This window comes from Oryctolagus cuniculus, chromosome 15, assembly GCF_964237555.1.
Source record: "Oryctolagus cuniculus chromosome 15, mOryCun1.1, whole genome shotgun sequence".
Taxonomy (NCBI): Eukaryota; Metazoa; Chordata; class Mammalia; order Lagomorpha; family Leporidae; genus Oryctolagus; species Oryctolagus cuniculus.
Genome location: NC_091446.1, coordinates 55,518,043 through 55,537,020, shown reverse-complemented (window position 1 = coordinate 55,537,020; position 18,978 = coordinate 55,518,043). Strand labels below are relative to the sequence as shown.

At 41.2% G+C, this 18,978-nt stretch overlaps 1 protein-coding gene across 22 annotated transcripts in view; it reads left to right on the top strand.

Annotated features, from left to right (window-relative positions):
• The window catches only part of JMJD1C (jumonji domain containing 1C), a 323,880-nt gene extending 308,655 nt beyond the window's left edge, over positions 1–15,225 (top strand). For all 22 annotated transcript variants that reach the window (XM_051823261.2, XM_051823260.2, XM_070057718.1 and 19 more), the window contains 4 exons: positions 4,180–4,319; positions 7,406–7,582; positions 13,869–14,000; positions 14,287–15,225. In XM_051823261.2, the coding sequence (XP_051679221.1) occupies positions 4,180–4,319; positions 7,406–7,582; positions 13,869–14,000; positions 14,287–14,376 (539 nt within the window). In that variant the 3' untranslated portion in view covers positions 14,377–15,225. The remainder of the gene's footprint in view (positions 1–4,179; positions 4,320–7,405; positions 7,583–13,868; positions 14,001–14,286) is intronic.
• The last annotated feature ends 3,753 nt before the right edge of the window (positions 15,226–18,978 follow it).

Sequence of the window (18,978 nt, the reverse complement as noted above, 5' to 3'; positions counted from 1 at the left end):
CTTAGTGGCTAAAGACTGGGGATATGGAGATTCATTATAATATTCATTGAATATAATACACAACCTAAACTTCCTCAAAAGTGTAGAAACTCATTAGTTACACAGCCTTTTAACTTATACTGTTGATTATAATACATAACCTCTCCTCTGCCTCCACCCTAAGCTTTTCAGAGTCATAGGCACTTTTTTAGTTACAGTCTTAGCTGGACCATAGAAATGTGTAGCCTGGTTCAGATTATTTATCCTTTCTAAGCCTAAAAAGCTGCAGTTACTTCTTTTGTACCTCTCAGTGTATTTTGTTCAGATCATCCCCTGTAGCACTTATTCTATAATCTACACTACACTTACCTTTCTCTACTACTGTTCATTCAGGTACTTAAGTGTTGGAACTCTTACTCATCTTTTTCTTACACATTCCTCACCCCTTATTCCTTGTATAGTATCTGGTCTTGTAAAAACTCTAAATTTTTTTTCACTTTGTATAGGTGGTCACAGATAAAGCATTGTTTTAAAATTACACTGATACTTAAAGCACATCAAGAAATGCTGACCAACTAAAAGCACATAGTTTTTCTTTGACTGGTGATTCTTCTTCCTCCTTGTGTCCCTGGCAAACTCTTACATGCATCGTTCAGAATGTAACTCAGATTACCATTGTTCAGAATGTAACTCAGATTATCTATCATTCTCTTCTTTATGACCCATCTTCCTCTACTCTTTCTTACAAAGTGTTAAAATTTACAGAGGAAAAAGTTGGCAAACCAATTCAAGGCTTGCAACATTTAGTTTTATTAAGAAAATATATTTGAAAACCATCAACTGTCATTTTAAAAGAGAACATTTTAATTTTTTAGTGGAGAATTTTAAGATTTATTTATTTGGAAAGGGAGAGTAAAAGAGAGAGAAAGAGATCGTGCATCTGCTGATTCACTCCTCAAATGGCCACAACAGCTAGGGCTGAACCAGGCTGAAGCCAGGGGCTAGGAGTTTCTTCCAGATCTCCCACGTGAGTGGCAGGGGACCAGATAGTTGGGCCATCTGCTGCTGCTTTCTGAGCCTGTTAGCAAGGAGCTGGATTAGAAGTTGTCGCTCCCCCTCTTCGTGGAGGAACGACACAGGACCCTGCGCTGTTCTTTCGTCTGCTCGGCCCTCCCCAGGTTTGCTGCTGGTTCTTCCCGGGTTGGCTACTGTCCCTTCCACCTCCGTGGAAGGGCGGTTCCCCCTGCCACATTCCCCACTTCCGCAGGGGGGCGGCACACCGCCGGCCGGCTCTCTCGGGGGCTGCACAGGTGTTCCCTTAGATGTTCCCCTTAGATGTTCCTGGTGCATGCCGTCTCTCTCCTCCTTTATAGTCCTCCTCCGCCAATCCCAACTCGGCTGCCCACACACCGAGCACGCTGCTCTCCTCCAATCAGGAGCAAGTCCTACAGTTTATTGATTGAACTGGAGGCAGCTGTGTAGAAGCTGTTTTCTTCTCTCCCAGCGCCATATTGTGGGAGAGCAGATGCATAGAATAAGTCTTAATTCCAGTAACTTAGTCTAGTCCGGGTTGCTCCCCACAGAAGTGGAACAGTGGGACTCAAACCCCTAAAGAACATTTTGAACTGTAACCCTTAAGAAAAATAAAATCAGGTGTGGTGACATAGCAGGTTAAGCCACCACTTGCAACACTTGTGTCCCATATCAGATGGGAGTACAAGTTCAAGTCCCTGCTGCTGCCCTGCTTCCAGTCCAGCTCCCTGGTAGTGCACCTGGGAAAGTAGCAGAGAATGGCCAAAATACTGTCGCCTCTAACAACAATGTGGGAAACCTGTGGGAGACCTGGAATGGAGTACCAGGCTCCTGGCTTCCTGGCTTTTGTGGCCATTTGGGGAGTGAACAGGTGGATGGAAGCTTGCCTTCCCAGGGGAAGCTCCTGGTTCCTGGTTCCTGGCATCAGCCTGGCTCACTCCTGGCTGTTGCAGCCATTGGGGGGTGATCCAGCTGATGGAAAAATCTCTGTCTCCTTAGCTCTGCCTTTCAAATAAATTAATTAATTTTAAAAAAGACTCTTTAATTAGAGGTGTTGGCTAGGTCATTTTTTTTTAAATTTAAGATTTATTTTTCTTATTTGAAAGAGAGGGAGAAACGGAGATCTTCCATCCACTGGTTTACTCCCCAAATGGCCACAATGTCCAGGGCTGGGCCAGACCAAAGTCAGGATCTTCCTCGGTGTCTCCCACGTGGGTGCAGAGGCCCAAGGACTTGGGTCATTCTCTGCTGCTTTCCCAGGTGTATTAGCAGGGAACTGGATTGGAGGTGCAGCAGCTAGGACTCGACCCAGTGCTCATACAGAATACCAGCATCTGAAGTGGAGGCTTTACTCGGGATGCTACAATGCCAGCCCAACTAGATCTTTTTTTTTTTTTTTTTAAGATGTATTTATTATTTGAAAGTCGAGAGTTACAGAGAGGGGAGAAAGAAAAGTGTTTCATCTGCTGGTTCAGTTCCAGATGCCCACAATGCCAGGGCTAAGCCAGAAGCCAGGAGCATCTTCCAGGTCTCCCACATCAGGGGCAGGGTCCCAAACACTTCGGCTGTCTTCTGATGCTTTTCCCAGGCCATTAGCAAGTAGCTGCATTGGAAGAGGAGCAGTCAGTATCGAACCAGTGCCCACAAGAGACGCCAGCATTTCGAGGGGCAGATTAACCTTCTGCACAACACCGGCCCCAAACTAGATCTTTTCTTATGTCAAATTTGTCTACATCCTAGGACAGTGTCTGACATATAGTAAACACTTCATAAATATTGGAATTAAGAATTCCTTGCAAGTTTGAATATTAAAAGGATTTTACTCACAGATGTAAGGAAACAACATATACATCCTTTGTAACAGTAGCAGTAGGTTTTTCTCTTAAAGATGTTTATTTAAAATGTTTGCTGAAGTACATGAGTAAGTCAAAAATCCTCCTATAATTACACACCTAGATTTATAATGAATATTTTAATTTGTATACTTCCAAAATTTTTTATGTAAATATCTCAGGGGTGTGTGTGTGTGTGTTTGTAGGAAATTTTATTTGCAAACACTTTGGAAGGTTGGACTGGTTCCTCAAATCTACAGTTTGTTATTTGTGAAGCATTTGCATTTAATTACAGATTAAAATTTGAGATCCTATAGGAATTTATTTAGGATTTATTTGAAAGACTTACGCAGAGAAGGAAAGACAGAGAGAGAAAGGTCTTGCATTTGCTGGTTCACTCCCCAGTTAGCTGCAATAGCTGGCGCTGGGCCATTCCAGAGCCAGGAGCTTCTTCTGGGTCTCCCATGCGGGTGCAGGGGCCCAAGGCCTTAAGCCATCTTCCACTGCTTTCCCAGGCCAAAGCAGAGAGCCGGATCTGGAACTGGCGCCCATATGGGATGCCGGCACTGCAGGCAGCAGCTTTACACCTCTGCCACAGCACCGGCCCCAACCCAAATATATTTTGGTCTGCCTTTCAGTAGTCATGGTAATGAGCAAATCCCTTTACCTCAGTGAACCTTTTTATTCAGGTGAAAAGTGAAGGTTGTGTGTCTGCCTTACTAATTATAGGGGCCAACTAATTAATTATAAAAGTCTTTTGCAATGCAAAACATTGTGAATATACATCATTGTTAGGACCACCCATTTGAGACAGGTAGCCGGTTGGTTAAATTTGAGGAGCTCTTGAATATTCTACCTCCTGCTCCTTGCTTTGCAAAAAACAAACTCTAGAAGTAACTGTTGCACAAGAGACAGAATCTCCAGTTCTCTGCTCTTATAGTTCTAAGAGTTTTGCATATGTCACTGGGGTTGATTGCTCACTGATCCAGGGGACCTCTGTCATGGCACAGTAGGTTAAGCTGCCACTTGCAATGCTGGTATCCCATATTGGAGCTCTGGTTCTAGTCTTGGCTGCTCCACTTCCAGTCTAGTTTCCTACTAATGCCGCTGAAAAAGCAGTGGAAGATGACTCAAGTGCTTGCACCCCTACCACCTATGTGGAAGACCCAGATGGAATTCTTGGCTCTTGGTTTTCACTTGGCCCAGCCTCAGCCACGTGGGCTCACTCTTGCATGCACTTTCTCCCTCCCTCCCTCCCCCACCGCTATAATTTTTACTTTCAATTAAATAAATTTTAAAAATGAAGGAAAAGAAAATATATTCTCTTGTGTTTTAGGAATACTCAAGAAATTTGAAGAGGAAGATCTGGATGACATTTTAAGGAAAAGATTGAAGGACTCAAGTGAAACACCTGGTGCTCTGTGGCATATTTATGCTGGGAAAGATGTTGACAAGATAAGGGAATTTCTTCAAAAGGTATTATTTAGATTGTAAAAAGTTTGCTCACCTTTATCAAGGACTTAATTTGTTAATGCAACTTTGTTTGGCATTCAGCAGTATGGAACCATTAAATAATTTTTACTTCAAAAGAGATAGGGGTTTTTGTTTTATGTCAAAAGCTCCCTTTGAAAGCCTGTTTGATTTGAGGGTTTGAATGACAGTTTGTTCTCAGTTGCTAGAGCTCCACTATCCCATTATAGTAAAGGATTAACCTATTGATGAGCCACGTGTTGGCTGAGTATTCAAAAATAGGTACTGGGAGTTAGAGAATATGAGAGCTAATTCTTTTGTTGGCAATACGTAAAGAAGGTAGGATCCTTTTTTTTTTTTTTTTTTTTTTTTTTTCAAATTATTTGACAGAGTTATAAACAGTGAGAGAGAGAGAGAGACAGGGAGAAAGGTCTTCCTCCCGTTGGTTCACCCCCCAAATGGCCGCTATGGCCGGCACTGCTCCAATCCAAAGCCAGGAGCCAGGTGCTTCCTCCTGGTCTCCCATGCGGGTGCAGGGGCCCTTGCACTTGAGCCATCCTCCACAGCCCTCCTGGGCCACAGCAGAGAACTGGACTGGAAAAGGAGCAGCTGGGACTAGAACCCGACACCCATATGGGATGCTGGCGCCGCAGGCAGTAGACTAACCAAGTGAGCCACAGCGCTGGCCCCAGGATCCTTTTTTTTAAATCTGATATTTTTGGCTGTTACACAGTGAATCTGCTCTATCATATCTGATTGTGATAGGATACTTAATTAAGTAGACTGCAGTTCTGAATAGTCATATCTTTAATTAAGTTGTTTGGCCCTAAACTGAAATAAGGGAGGAAATTGACACTACTTGAAATAATTGGTTCAAGCCCTTTGCTCAAATATTTTATACATTTTGTAGTTATGGGGATTTATTTTCAGGGATCTTCACTGCTGCTGTTTGGAAGTTCTGACACTAATTGTTGTGAAATGAAGAATATATTAATCCAAAATGCTATTTAAAACTATTTTTTCTTTAAATTAGTTTGGAAAAAACAGAATAACAAGATAGAGAAGGAGTCAGAGATATCTTCCATTCTCTGGTTCACTCCCCAGGTGCTCACAACAGCTGGAACTAATTCAGGTTTCCCACATGGGCATCAGGAACCTAAGTATTTGGGCCATCATTTGCTGCCTCTTGGGCTTGTTAGCAGGAAGCTGGATCAGCATGGAGTGGCCTGGACCCAAATCAGGCGCTCTGAAATAGGATGCAGGTCTCCCAAAAAGCCACTTAACCTACTGCACCACAACACCTACCCATAATTTGTGCTCCCGGAAAAGCAGAAGACTATTGCATTGATTAGTATGAGAACCTTTTGAAATAGACTTTTTTTTTAAAGATTTATTTTATTTATTTGAAAGACAGAGCTACAGAGAGAGAGGTCTTCCATCCACTGGCTCACTCCCCAGATGGCCGCAATGGCCAGAGCTGCGCCAGGAGCCAGGAGCTTCTTCTGGGTCTCCCATGCAGGTGCAGGGGCCCAAGGACTTGGGCCATCCTCCACTGCCCTCCCAGGCCACAGCAGAGAGCTGGATCAGAAGAGGAGCAGCTGGCCCACATAGGATGCTGGCACCTCAGGTCAAGGTCTTTTTTTTTTTTTTTTAAGATTTTTTTATTTTTATTTATTTATTTGAAAGAGTTAGAGCTAGAGACAGAGAAAGAGGTCCTCCATCTTCTGGTTCACTCCCCAGATGGCCGCATTGGCCGGAACTGTGCTGATCCAAAGCCAGAAAGCCAGGAGCTTCTTCCAGGTCTCCCAGGTGGGTGCCAGGGCCCAAGGATTTGGGCCATCTTCGACTGCTTTCCCAGGCCATAGCAGAGAGCTGGATTGGAAGAGAAGCAGCCAGGACTCAAACAGGTGCCCACATGGGATGCCGGTGCTTCAGGCCAGGGCTTTAACCCACTAGCAACACAGCACTGGCCCCTAACCCACTGTGCCTCTGCACCAGCCCCGAGATAGACTTTTCAAGAGTTAAAGGGTTTGGTTCTGGGGTTGTGGTGTAGTGGGTTAAGCCGCTGGCTGTAACACCAGCATCCCATTGGGGCAGCAGTTTTGAGACACAGCTGCTCCACTTCTGATCGATCTCCCTGCTAATGCACCTGGAAAAGTAGTGAAAGATGGCCCATGTCCCTGAGCCCCTACACCCATGGGAGACGAGCATGGAGTTCCAGACTCCTGATGTTAGATTGGCCCATGCCTGGCCATTGATACTATTTGTAGAATGAACCAGTCAATGGAAAATCCATCTCACTACATATCTCTCTCTGTTACTCTGCCTTCAAGTAAATAAATCTTTAAAAAGTGTTAAAGGTTAGTCTTATTTATGAAAATATTTATCTCTAAATATTACCTTAAAAAAGTGATCCTGGCTGGCACTGTAGCATAGCAGGTTAAGCTGCTGCCTGAGATCCCATAGGGGCACCAATTCAAGTCCCAGCTACTGTACTTTCGATCCAGCTCCCTGTTAATTTGCCTGGGAAGGCAGGGGAAGATGGCCCAAGTACTTGAGCTCCTTCCACCCATGTGGAAGACCCCAGTGAAACTCCTGGCTTCTGCCTGGCCCAGTCCCAGCAGTTGGGGCCATCTAGGGAGTGAGCCAGTGGATGGAAGTTCTCTCCCTCTGCCTTTTTAAATAAAGTAGCTCTTTATACAAACAAAAAAAGGGATCAAGTAGTGTTTATGAAATCCATACATGTGAATATTTTGGGAAAAAAATAAAACTAAGCTTTTCCTCATCTATGTATTTTACTCTTGAAAAATATTACAAGGAAACCAGATGGATGGCAACTTCATAGTGAAAGGAGGTAGTGAGAGGGGAGCAGGATTCACAATGTTTACAGCTTTCCAATGTGCTGTATTGCTTTAGTATCCTTTGGCTTTTCAGATTATTGCAGAATATTTTAACTTACGTGTGGTCATTGTTTCATAACATTCAGAGGACAAAAGATTGGTACTGTTGTAAATAAAATTGCAATTTAACTGAACAGGATTTACCATTTCTCTTAAATTGAGGGTATATTTTTATTTTAATCCATATTTCAGATTTCAAAAGAACAGGGCCTTGAAGTTCCACCAGAACATGATCCAATACGTGACCAAAGTTGGTATGTGAACAGAAAGCTCCGCCAAAGGCTGCTTGAAGAGTATGGAGTCAGAACATGCACTCTTATTCAGTTTCTTGGTGATGCCATTGTTTTACCAGCAGGAGCACTTCATCAGGTATAGCCAAGCTTCTCAAATCTCCATATCTAAAAGAACTGATTTTGTAGAAGAAATCATCTTTATAGGTATGCTCGTAAATGATGGAAGACATGACAGGATGCACCGGCCTACTTTCATTACATCACTTAAATGGCATGCCAGTGCTTGAAGAAATCTGGAATAATTAAATACTTTGGGAACTTAAAATGTTTTAACATAAGGCAGATTTCCACTTATATACTGTCTCTGATTTAATGGGCTGAAATCTAATTTTTAAGACCTCTTTTAGGGGATAGACATCATTCATAAAATAATAGTAAGGTTTAAAATTGAGAGCTACTTATTTTTAGCAAACTATGCAAAGAAAAATAGTATGTAGTTTTATGTATCTATTGATCCACTAAAATAAGCACCTAATCCTTATTTCTGAAACTTCATGTGTGGCACTTGTAGAAATGGCATAAACTAGATGGTGGGTATGGAAGCACACAATGGATTCTGATAGGGGGAATGGGGCTAACACAGCCCAGCTTACAAGTCAAACTGAAGACCTCAAAAAGCTATTTTACCTCAGAGTTGGTTCCCAGCCTTTCTATCCACTGCTCAGTTACTGAGGAAGTTCTCAAAATTTTATAATATATACAGTCACTACCTGTTTAATATTTGTGACACTATTTTGCATAAATATTATTGCTTAGTGTTCAGAGTCAAGTTTACCATTCTTAAATCTTAAATGAGGGGCAACTGTTGTGATGTATCATATTAAGTCTCAATTCCAGATACCCAGTTCCTGAATCAGCATGCAGATCTGAGCCACAGCCACACTCTACCCAATTCAGTTTACTGCTCATGTTGCCTGGGAGGTAGAAGATGATGGCTGAAGTGCATGGGACCCTGCTACCCATGTGGGAGACCCAGATGGAGTTTTTGTTTTGTTTTGTTTTGTTTTGTTTTTTTTTCTGACAGAGTGGACAGTGAGAGAGACAGAGAGAAAGGTCTTCCTTTGCCGTTGGTTCACCCTCCAATGGCCGCTGCGGCCAGCGCACCGCGCTGATCCGATGGCAGGAGCCAGGTACTTCTCTTGGTCTCCCATGGGGTGCAGGGCCCAAGCACTTGGGCCATCCTCCACTGCACTCCCTGGCCACAGCAGAGAGCTGGCCTGGAAGAGGGGCAACCTGGACAGAATCCGGCACCCCGACCGGGACTAGAACCCGGTGTGCTGGCGCCGCAAGGCGGAGGATTAACCTAGTGAGCCGCGGCACCGGCCCCCAGATGGAGTTCTAAGCTCCTGGCTTCAGGCTGGCCCAGCCCTGCCAATTGCATGCATTTGGGGAGTAAACCAGCAAATAGATGTGTGTGTGTGTGTTTAAAAGATCTCAAATAGCATTTTAGGATAGTAAAATATAAATGTCCATAATAAATTTACCTTTTTCTATACAGTATCTACATAGGAGAAAACATACTTAGGTTAAATGGTTGTATTCTCTCATGGGTTTTGGATCATTGCAGAGATGAATCCAGTACCAGTCATGTTTAATTGGGATTCATGCCACATACCATTTTGTTGCTTTCTCCCTGTTAACAGAAAACAGCTGTATTCAAATTTAAATGCCTCTCTTGAAAAGCAACTCATTTAAGGGAATTTTTATTGTAAATATTTTTGTAAATAGGAGTACCTTTAGTAGTACAAATCAGATTCCCTTGAGAATCCCTATTTATTTACTCAACCACAGTCAGTTTTCCTAAACTGAACAGTGTGATAGCTTTTTAAAAACTGAACTGTAATTTACAAGCAATAAAATTGACCCTTTTCAATGTACAATTCTGTAGGTTTTTCAAAATAGAGATAACACAATCAAAACACAGGATAGTGCCTTCATTTCCTTCTGCAAGTTTGTTTCTAGTTTCTTCTCCCACCTAGAGTTTCTGAAACCCTTATTTGTCTCTATAGATTCTGCTTGGATGAAAATGTTACACAATATGTATTCTTTGAGCCTGGCTTTCCTTACTTAATGTAATACACTGAAGTTATCCATGTTGTATATATCAGTTGGTTCCTTTGTATTGCTGGGTAGTTAGTTCATTTCATTTTCTTTTTCCATTCAAAAATTACTGGTTTATCCATTTACCAGCTGAAGAAGTATATTTGGGTTGTTTCCAATAACAACTCTTATTTGAAAGAGCTATAGAGAGAAATCAATCTTCCATCCACTGGTTCACTCTCCAGATGGCTGTAATGGGGGAGCTGGGCAGATCCAAAGATTTTTCCCAGTCTCTCACATAGGTGCAGGGGCCCAAGGATTTAGACTATTTGCTGCTGCTTTTCGAGGCACATTAGTAGGGAGCTGGATCAGAAGTGGAGCAGCCAGAACTCAAACCAACACCCATGCGGGATTCAGCAGCTTTACCTGCTACACCACAGTGTCAGCCCCAAAGGCTATTAAATTTTTCTTTGAATTTGTTTAGTCATATAAATGTATTACATTTTCCAAACAGTATAAAACGATTCACAGTAAAAATTCAATCTCTGACTTTTGCTCCAGAGGCAGTTGTTACCACAGGAGATGCCATGCTTGTCCCCTTGCTGCCTCTCCTTTTGGGGAGGCAGTGAGCAACTAGAGGAGCCATCCTTTCCAAATAGTAATGTGCAAAGTGATCCTGTTTAAAATTCACAGATCACTGCTCAAAGACCCACAAACTTCTAAACAGTCTTCTCTACCCTGTTCCTACAGACATTTATACACATACCTACCCCCAGTATACTCAGCATTCTTTCTCTGCTGCTACTCTCCTAAACCTTTCACTCTGCCCTCTGCTATTTTCACATAAGCCAAACATTGTGTATCTGTAATCCTTATGTCTAGAATTTCCTTCCTTTCAGTATCTGTTAGACTTGCTTCTTTATATTCTTTTAAGGCTTTGCACAAATGTCACTTTCTCAATGAGGTCTCCCCTAATACCCTAATTTAAAATTGTGTTAATACAGAATCTACTAATTTTGTCTTTACTAGCTTTGTCTCAACGTTAACTTAATTGTGTTTGGTCATTTACAAGGTTATATTTTAAAGTTGTAAGTCCTCTGCATTTTTATGACCAAAAGGACTTGGGCAGAATCTTTCTACACTGAGTTCTCACAAATAGCCCCAGATTATAACCTTCCTACTATGAACATAAAAGAATTACATTTTCTTAACATTACCTATTTATAACTATAGCTGATCCTTTAAAGGCAAGTACAAGTAAGATAGTATCTGTTAAGGAAGTGATAGATAAACAACTCAGAGACAGCAAAGATAAGTGGAATGGAAAGTCATTTGTGTTCCACTTTTTTTTTTTTTTTTTTTTTTTTTTTTTGACAGGCAGAGTGGACAGTGAGAGAGAGACAGAGAGAGAAATGTCTTCCTTTGCCGCTGGTTCACCCTCCAATGGCCGCCGCTGCAGCTGGCGCACCGCGCTGATCCTGGCAGGAGCCAGGAGCCAGGTGCTTTTCCTGGTCTCCCATGGGGTGCAGGGCCCAAGCACCTGGGCCATCCTCCACTGCACTCCCTGGCCATAGCAGAGAGCTGGCCTGGAAGAGGGGCAACCGGGACAGAATCCGGCGCCCCAACCGGGACTAGAACCCGGTGTGCCGGCGCCGCAAGGTGGAGGATTAGCCTATTGAGCCACGGCGCCGGCTTGTGTTCCACTTTAAAACCCTGCTTCATCAGATACTCTCAAGCCTTTAAGCACATTTACAGGCAGGGATCATTAGAAAACATAACCACATCTTCTGAGCACTAATAAAAGTCACTTGTTAGTCATTTTACAGCAACTATGTCCTGGTCAAGACTGACAGAACCAAATTTTTCAGAATTTTAGAATCCAATCCAAAACTCATAGCAAACAGGAAACCCTTTTATGAAAAAAAAAGTCAGTTTGGGGTGTTTAAGGAAATCTGTTAGGTGACTAACTGACCACACCCTAGAATCAACAGCAAATCGAGGCAGGAGAGAATCTGATTACTCAGTTAACACATTATAATGTTCAGATGCTCAGTTTTCTATTTTTTTAAAGCTTGATTGATTGAATTGTCTGAAAAAATGTGGTTCATTCACCAAATGGTCACAACAGCCAGGGCTGGGCCAGGCCAAAGCCAGGAACTCTATTCAAAACTCCCACACAGGTGTCCGGGACCCTGAGTACTTGGGCCAGTGTCCGCTGCCTTCCTAGGTGCATTAGCAGGAAGCTGGACTGGAAGCAGTCAGGACTCCAACAAGCACTCTGATGTGGGATGTGAGTATCTCAAGAGGTGGCTTAGCCCTCCCCAAGATGTTTGGTTTTCAATAAAAATTTAAAAAGCATACACAGAAAAAAGGAAGTGTGGCCTGTACAGAGAGAGAAAATAGAAACCTCTCCTGAAGATGCTCCTGCATCAGACTTACTAGACAACTGTTTTTAAAGCTGTCAAAGAGCTAAAAGAAACCCAAGCTAATGATGGTGAGCACAACAGAAATATTGAGGAAAAAAAGGCCAGTCATATTTAGGACATACCAAAAGTCACATACTAAAACTTTGGGAGGATTAACGACCCAAAGCATGTTCATTTAAGTGCTAGGCTATGAGAGAAGCCTTTGGAGACTATATGAAGGGAATTGATACAGGGCTGTAATAAAGCATCTATTAAACCAAACATCACAAGAATCAGGGGCCTGTTGACTTGCCATTTATTGGCTGATTTATCTTTGGATGGGCATTGAATACCTCATCCTGTTTCTTGCTCTTTTAAATAGAGCATCTATTATATAGACACATAATGAGGGGCCAGTGTGACTGTACAGAAATGTGAAAATGTGAGGTGCTCTCCATTCATCTTCAAAAGGAACCAACACATCCCTTATGGGCGCCGGTTCGAGTCCCGGCTGCTCCACTTCCGATCCAGCTCTGCTACGGCCTGGGAAAGCAGTAGAGGATGGCCCAAGTCCTTGGGCCCCTTCACCCATGTAGGAAACCCAGAAGAAGCTCCTGGCTTCAGATTGGCACGGCTCCGGCTGTTGAGCCAATTGGGGAGTGAACCAGTGGATGGAAGACCTCCCTCTCTCTCTGCCTCTCCTTCTTTGACTTTCCAACAAATAAATAAATCTTAAAAAAAAAAAAAAAAAGACTAATGATAAGACAATATTTGCCTACAGCCATACCACCCTAAAGGCACCTGATCTCATCACAAGAAAGAAAATGTTTGCTGTGTATCCTACCAGGTTTCAGTAAGAGGTGTGGTGTGGTGCTTGCGTTAAAGAACTGCAGGGTTCAGCAGCTGTTCCAAGTGCTTACTACACCCAGAAGAAGAATTTAGCCCCTCTGGAGTTCCATCACCCTGTCATCAGATTCCTAATTCCCCTCTCCATTTCCCATTAACTAGTACCTCCACCTAACTCCCCGAAATTCAATCTGTTTTGCAAACTTTTAAAAATATTTTCAAGTGATCAGCAATGAATATAAAATACATTTAAAAGTAGTCTTCCAGTTATTTTCAAACATCACTGGAAGAAAGTCCCTGGGAAAAAAAATTCCAGATAGAATTAGCTTCGGCCTTCCTCTGTTATATTAAGCATTAATAGAAAGCAGTTCTAAGAAATACTGAACACGTAACAGGTAAGACTATTGACTAGCTTCTTGTGAAAACCAATTAAAAAAAAAAAGTCATACTGATGTCACAGATTTAATTAGTTAATTTGAAAGAAAATTACCAAAGAAAGGTTGAGATAACTAAAATCCTATCTATGATCAAACTACCCTTGAATGTGTCTGGTCCCATCTAATCTTGTAAGTTCAGCAGGGTCGAGCCTGGTTACCAAAAAAAAAAAAAAAAAATCGTAGGATAATTCTGAAATTCATTTGCGGTCAATGGGTCTATAAAACTAGTTTTCATCCTAGTTCCTCTTTCTTTCTTCTGTAGTGTAAGAAGAGTGAAGTGACCAAATTGCTGAAAGGTAGAGGACCAACAACAGACATACTCAATTTGAGTGCCCTGGTAGATTCTTCGTAGTGGTTTTTTTTTAAGTAATAAAAAAAATCCACTTCGATAAAATTGGTAATTTAGGATCTAATTATCAACATCTCCAAAGAATTCCTAGAAAAATGTGTCATTTAAAATTATTTCATTTATATTCACTTTACACTTTGGTCTTCTACTTTGTTAATCCATTTGTTTTAGAAAAGATAATTCTCCAACAAAAGTGTCCTTGTGTTTAACTGTTTTAGATAACTTGGCTTTTCTTTGCTCCTACCTCTTAAAATTCATATTTCATCATTTCTTTTTTGGGGACAGGTACAGAATTTTCACAGCTGTATTCAGGTAACTGAGGACTTTGTGTCTCCAGAACATCTTGTACAGTCATTTCACTTAACACAAGAGCTGAGGCTTTTAAAGGAGGAAATCAATTATGATGATAAGCTACAGGTAAGAAATAGATGTTCCTACCAGACCCTGTTATGCTGATTTCAACAGCTTACATAGTCATTGTCTAATTTGTCACATTAGAATAACCAAAAATGAATTAAAAACATTTTAACTGTGTGAATGTCAGTGGCATTTTAACTTTTCATTTATTAATACTTAAAACCTTGACTTTTTCTTAAATTTGGCTTCCCCTTGGTCCCCATTATGATTTTTTTAAATCTGGCAGCTGTCGTTTATTAATGTTGCTCCAACTCATGTGATTGGAAATGTCAACATCTTTTTTCAGGTTAAAAATATATTATATCATGCAGTCAAAGAAATGGTGAGAGCTTTGAAGATACATGAAGATGAAGTGGAAGACATGGAGGAAAATTAAGTGCTGTCCAGTTTGATGTTTTTAGGCCATTGACCTGGTATTACTTATTTTTGAATGATGATATGTATGCACACTGACTTAAGCTTCATAAAACCATCAGTGCCAAGAAATTCTCTTTGTAGTAATTACTTGTTACTGACACCACAGCAGTATAGCATTATGTCACAGCTACTGTGATTCAATGTTAGTTACGACGAAACAAGGTAAATTGTTTAAAAAAAAAAAAACAGTTCCACATAGCTGTTTTTGTATTATAGTGTGTATGATATTTGTGAAGATGCCAGATTTAAAATGATGTATTTATTTTTGGTAAAAAAAAAAAAAAAACCTAAATTCTATGCTATATTGTTGATCAAGTGTAAATGTGACCTTGTACAGTTTACTAAAATAACCAATATTTTTCACTACATTGAGACAGTTACTGTGAGAATAGGACACAAACACCAGCTATTGCCTGTATTTGGGAAATTGCTGAATCGCACAGCAGTCATGTTGTAATCAGAAAATTACTGCCAAATAACTGTAAAATTTGTAAGATAATATAAGTATGTAACGTAGAAACTAAATACAGACACTTCAATATTTTGTTGAAGCTATTGACTGTACAATTAAACATTTTCAAAAGGTGTAATTTATTTAAAATTGTCTCATTTTGGTAAAATTTATGTGAACTTTTAAAGCTAAATATTAAACTTAATATGCTATGTAAATATATACATATATACATTTAATGATGTATTTTTTTAAAACATTGGCTTGCTTTTGTTAAAGTGCAAGTGTTACATATGGCTTTGTACATTAAAGTTGAAAGGGGTTTTACATTTTCCATTAAAAGGACTTTATCAAAAATTGACTTGTTCCACAGCTCTCCCTCTTTTGGACATGCGTACTACTTGGGGGTAGACAAGAGCCCAAGTCTGCAAGCAGGGTTTGAACTAAAGTTCTGGTATTTACTGTATGGCCTTGGAAAATGTATTTAATTTGAAGTCTTGGTTTTAATAGCTGACCTAGCTCACAAATCCTAACTTTTAAATCACAAATATGAGCCCTCCACTGACATCTGTAGGATATCAAAGGCAGCCTTTCCTTCTTACCTGAAATACACTGATCAGGCCAAGCTGCATCTTCTATGTCCACCATCTGTGAGCTCCATGTAAGCTCTTATGCCAACCACCACCCAGCAGCTGCTTTTCACATTAATTCCATACACTTCAAGGCTGGATGGTGACAGTTTTTGAGGGAAAAAAAATCAGGCTTAGGGATATTTCAAATGATTTTAACTTTGAGCGTTTGCTGTAATGCCATTTTGGCAAATGTGCCTCAAATGATTAAATGGCTTCTTTTGGCTAATGATTTATTTTCTGTGAGACTTAACTGGATGTGAAAATTAGGTTTTTCTAGCAGAAAAAAAAATGTCCCCTAAACAGCCCCTAATATGTTAGAACAAATTTGTACATTGAAAGCAGAGTTATAGCTGAACTCACTGCAATAAGATAATTAAAATCAAAGCTTTCTTAAGCTGGTAATACCACAGGACTTCAGAAATAAATTCTAGGATATTAAGAATTATGTCTGTTGAATGTGGTGTCACTTTTCACATTCTCAGGAATTCAAAACTAGTCCATTTAGATTGAGTCCAGTGACCAGTGACCAGTTGTCAATGTGTTTTAAAGGTTAAGCTCCAGAAATTACATACTCCTGGACAATCCGAGTTCATCCCTTGTGAGTTGAAGTTTTGAGGAACAACAGAGGGATATACTGGTCCACCGTAATCGTTCATATATGTTGAGTTAAAGCACATTGTGTTCTCAAGTATTCCATACACATTTCTAACTATGAGTGGTTCACTGATTTTTTCAAGTCAGTTGAAAAATTCTCAGAGTTGTGATCCTAGCACTTAACACATTTTCTGTGGTGCTTTGGAGCCAGGGACGTTCTGTGATCTGAACTCAACTGTAGGGAGAGGGCTTATCTAGGGTAACCACCACTTACTAATTGATTTGAGCTCAGTTTTTGAGTCTTAAAAATTGAAGGGCAAGGGGAGTTACATTTACCTAATTTGAACATTACATCATGTGTATTTGTTGAAACACCACATGGTACCCCACAAATACAGTTTTTATGTATCAAAAATTTTTACCTGCAGGGATTTTATGTTCCTGATTTATCAAGATTAAGAATATGTGGGAGCCGGCGCCGTGGCTCAATAGGCTAATCCTCCACCTTGCGGCGCCGGCACACCGGGTTCTAGTCCCGGTTGGGGCACCGGATTCTGTCCCGGTTGCCCCTCTTCCAGGCCAGCTCTCTGCTATGGCCAGGGAGTGCAGTGGAGGATGGCCCAGGTGCTTGGGCCCTGCACCCCATGGGAGACCAGGAAAAGCACCTGGATCCTGGCTCCTGCCATCGGATCAGCGCGGTGCGCCGGCTGCAGCGGCGGCCATTGGAGGGTGAACCAACGGCAAAGGAAGACCTTTCCCTCTCTGTCTCTCTCTCTCTCACTGTCCACTCTGCCTGTCAAAAATAAAAAAATAAATAAAAAAAAAAAAAAAAAAAAGAATATGTGGGAAAGGGGTATCGGTGATTTTCCTCTTAAGAAGTGACCACTATTATAGGTTTACTTCTCAGATCTTTTCTTTGCATTTTTCTCACTTTCCAGAGCAAGGATAATGTATTAAAATTGATATACCTTTCTATTATTTAATCATAAAAATGTAACTCAAACATTTTGAATAGCTTTGTACTATGACAAAACAATAAGCAGGAAAACTGAGAATGTTTTCTTGCATTTCAAATTGTGAGCATACTCTGTATGTTCCATTAAATAAGCATACGTTTCAAAAATCCAACCAAATTCCTCAAGCATTATGTTTCGTCAAACTTTAAAGATCAAAACAAGGGTTCTTCTAGCATTTACTACAATACCCAAAGTGTTGGGTATTACAAATAAGTGAAAGTTATCTAAGAAGAATAACTGTCCCTGTTGCCCTATTTAATCTTTCTGCCTCCACAGAGCTTTTAGTTTTAACACCGAAACTAAAGATTTTTTAGCAGTGTAAACATCTGTTTCAATTGTGTGGCTCTTCCCTGGACAGCTGTTTCCTCATAAGGATAGGGAAGTATCTGAGCTACAGCCAAAAAAACCAGCGACTTGAAAGGAGTTGTTTGGTTCTTCAGATCAAACCTCTCAGACTACAGCCTCCCTTTCCCATGATTCTTTACCTTTGGGCACCCCTCATGAGGCTTTAGTCCTTCACCCTTACCTACTCTCTAACTAATCTGTCATGCAGCCTTTCTTTCTGTACATTTTGTAATCTGTATTTGCTAGCATTCAAGACACTGTATCGATTCCCTCACCCTTCATCATACCTGAAGTACCCCACCCCTTTTTTTCCTAATTTTGTGACCACACTAAAGAAGCAGGAAAAAACTGGATTGTTGGTATTGAACAATCCTAACCTTGTGGGCCTACTCCAATATTTTTCACTCCTCAAGACTAGAACTTGACCAAGACCCCCTCACTTTTAGGAAACTGAAAGATAATCTACTCCTAAGTGTCCCACCATGATCTGATTCTGATCCAGCTTACTCGGTGACCATCCTTCCTAATTCCCTGCTTTTTGTTCATGCCAGTCTCTACCTAGAAAGCCATTTCCCCACCCTCTGATTTCTACTACTTCTATGAAGGCTACAAGTACACCAGCTACTTCGTAGTTTTAGTGGCAGAAGGATGCTGTTCATTAAGTATATTTGTTAACTGGTGTCTATATACAGATTACACTGACTTAAACTGAGATTTCTCTGCCTATATATACGTACATATCACTCTTACTATGAGATAGTTACTAGTGACCAACTAAGGGATTTGCTTTTTGGTTTTGGCTCTTTATAGCCCCTTCCCAGGTCCCAAGCAAATATCCAGTGTAAAGTGGGGAAAGAGGCCTGCTTTGACTGCCAGCTTCTCCAAAAGATCAGCAAACCACCTCTTCAGCTGGACCAACTCTGCTTCATGATAATTTTTTTTTAAAAGATGTGTTTATTTATTTGAAAGTCTAGTTACACAGGGAGAAGAGAGGCAGAGAGAAATAGGTCGTCCATCGATGGCACTCCCCAAATGAAAGCAACAGCCTGAGCTAGGCCGATCCGAAGCCAGGAGCCAGGAGCTTCTTCCGGGTCTCCCATGCGGGTGCAGGGGCCCAAGGACTTGGGCCATCTTCTACTGCTTTCCTAGGCCATAGCAGAGAGCTGGATTAGAAGTGGAGCAGCCGGGACTAGAACTGGCGCCCATATGGGATGCTGGCACTTCAAGCCAGGGCATTAACCCGCTGAGCCACAGCCCTGGCCCCTTCATGATAACTTTTAACCTAACCTACGGGACACACTAAGAGTGTCGACACACTAAGAGTCTGCCTTCTTGAGATCAAACCTAGACAAGACCTAAAAGGCCAAATCAGACAGGAAACAAATGTGCAAGTCTACAGCCCCTGCCTGCACTAACGTGGTGGACTTGTCTTCTTAAAGACATTTGCATTTTCCATGAAGTAAGACCTCAGCTAGACCACCCTCTGATGGCCATTGGCACAGTCCAGCCTTAAACCTGCAGAA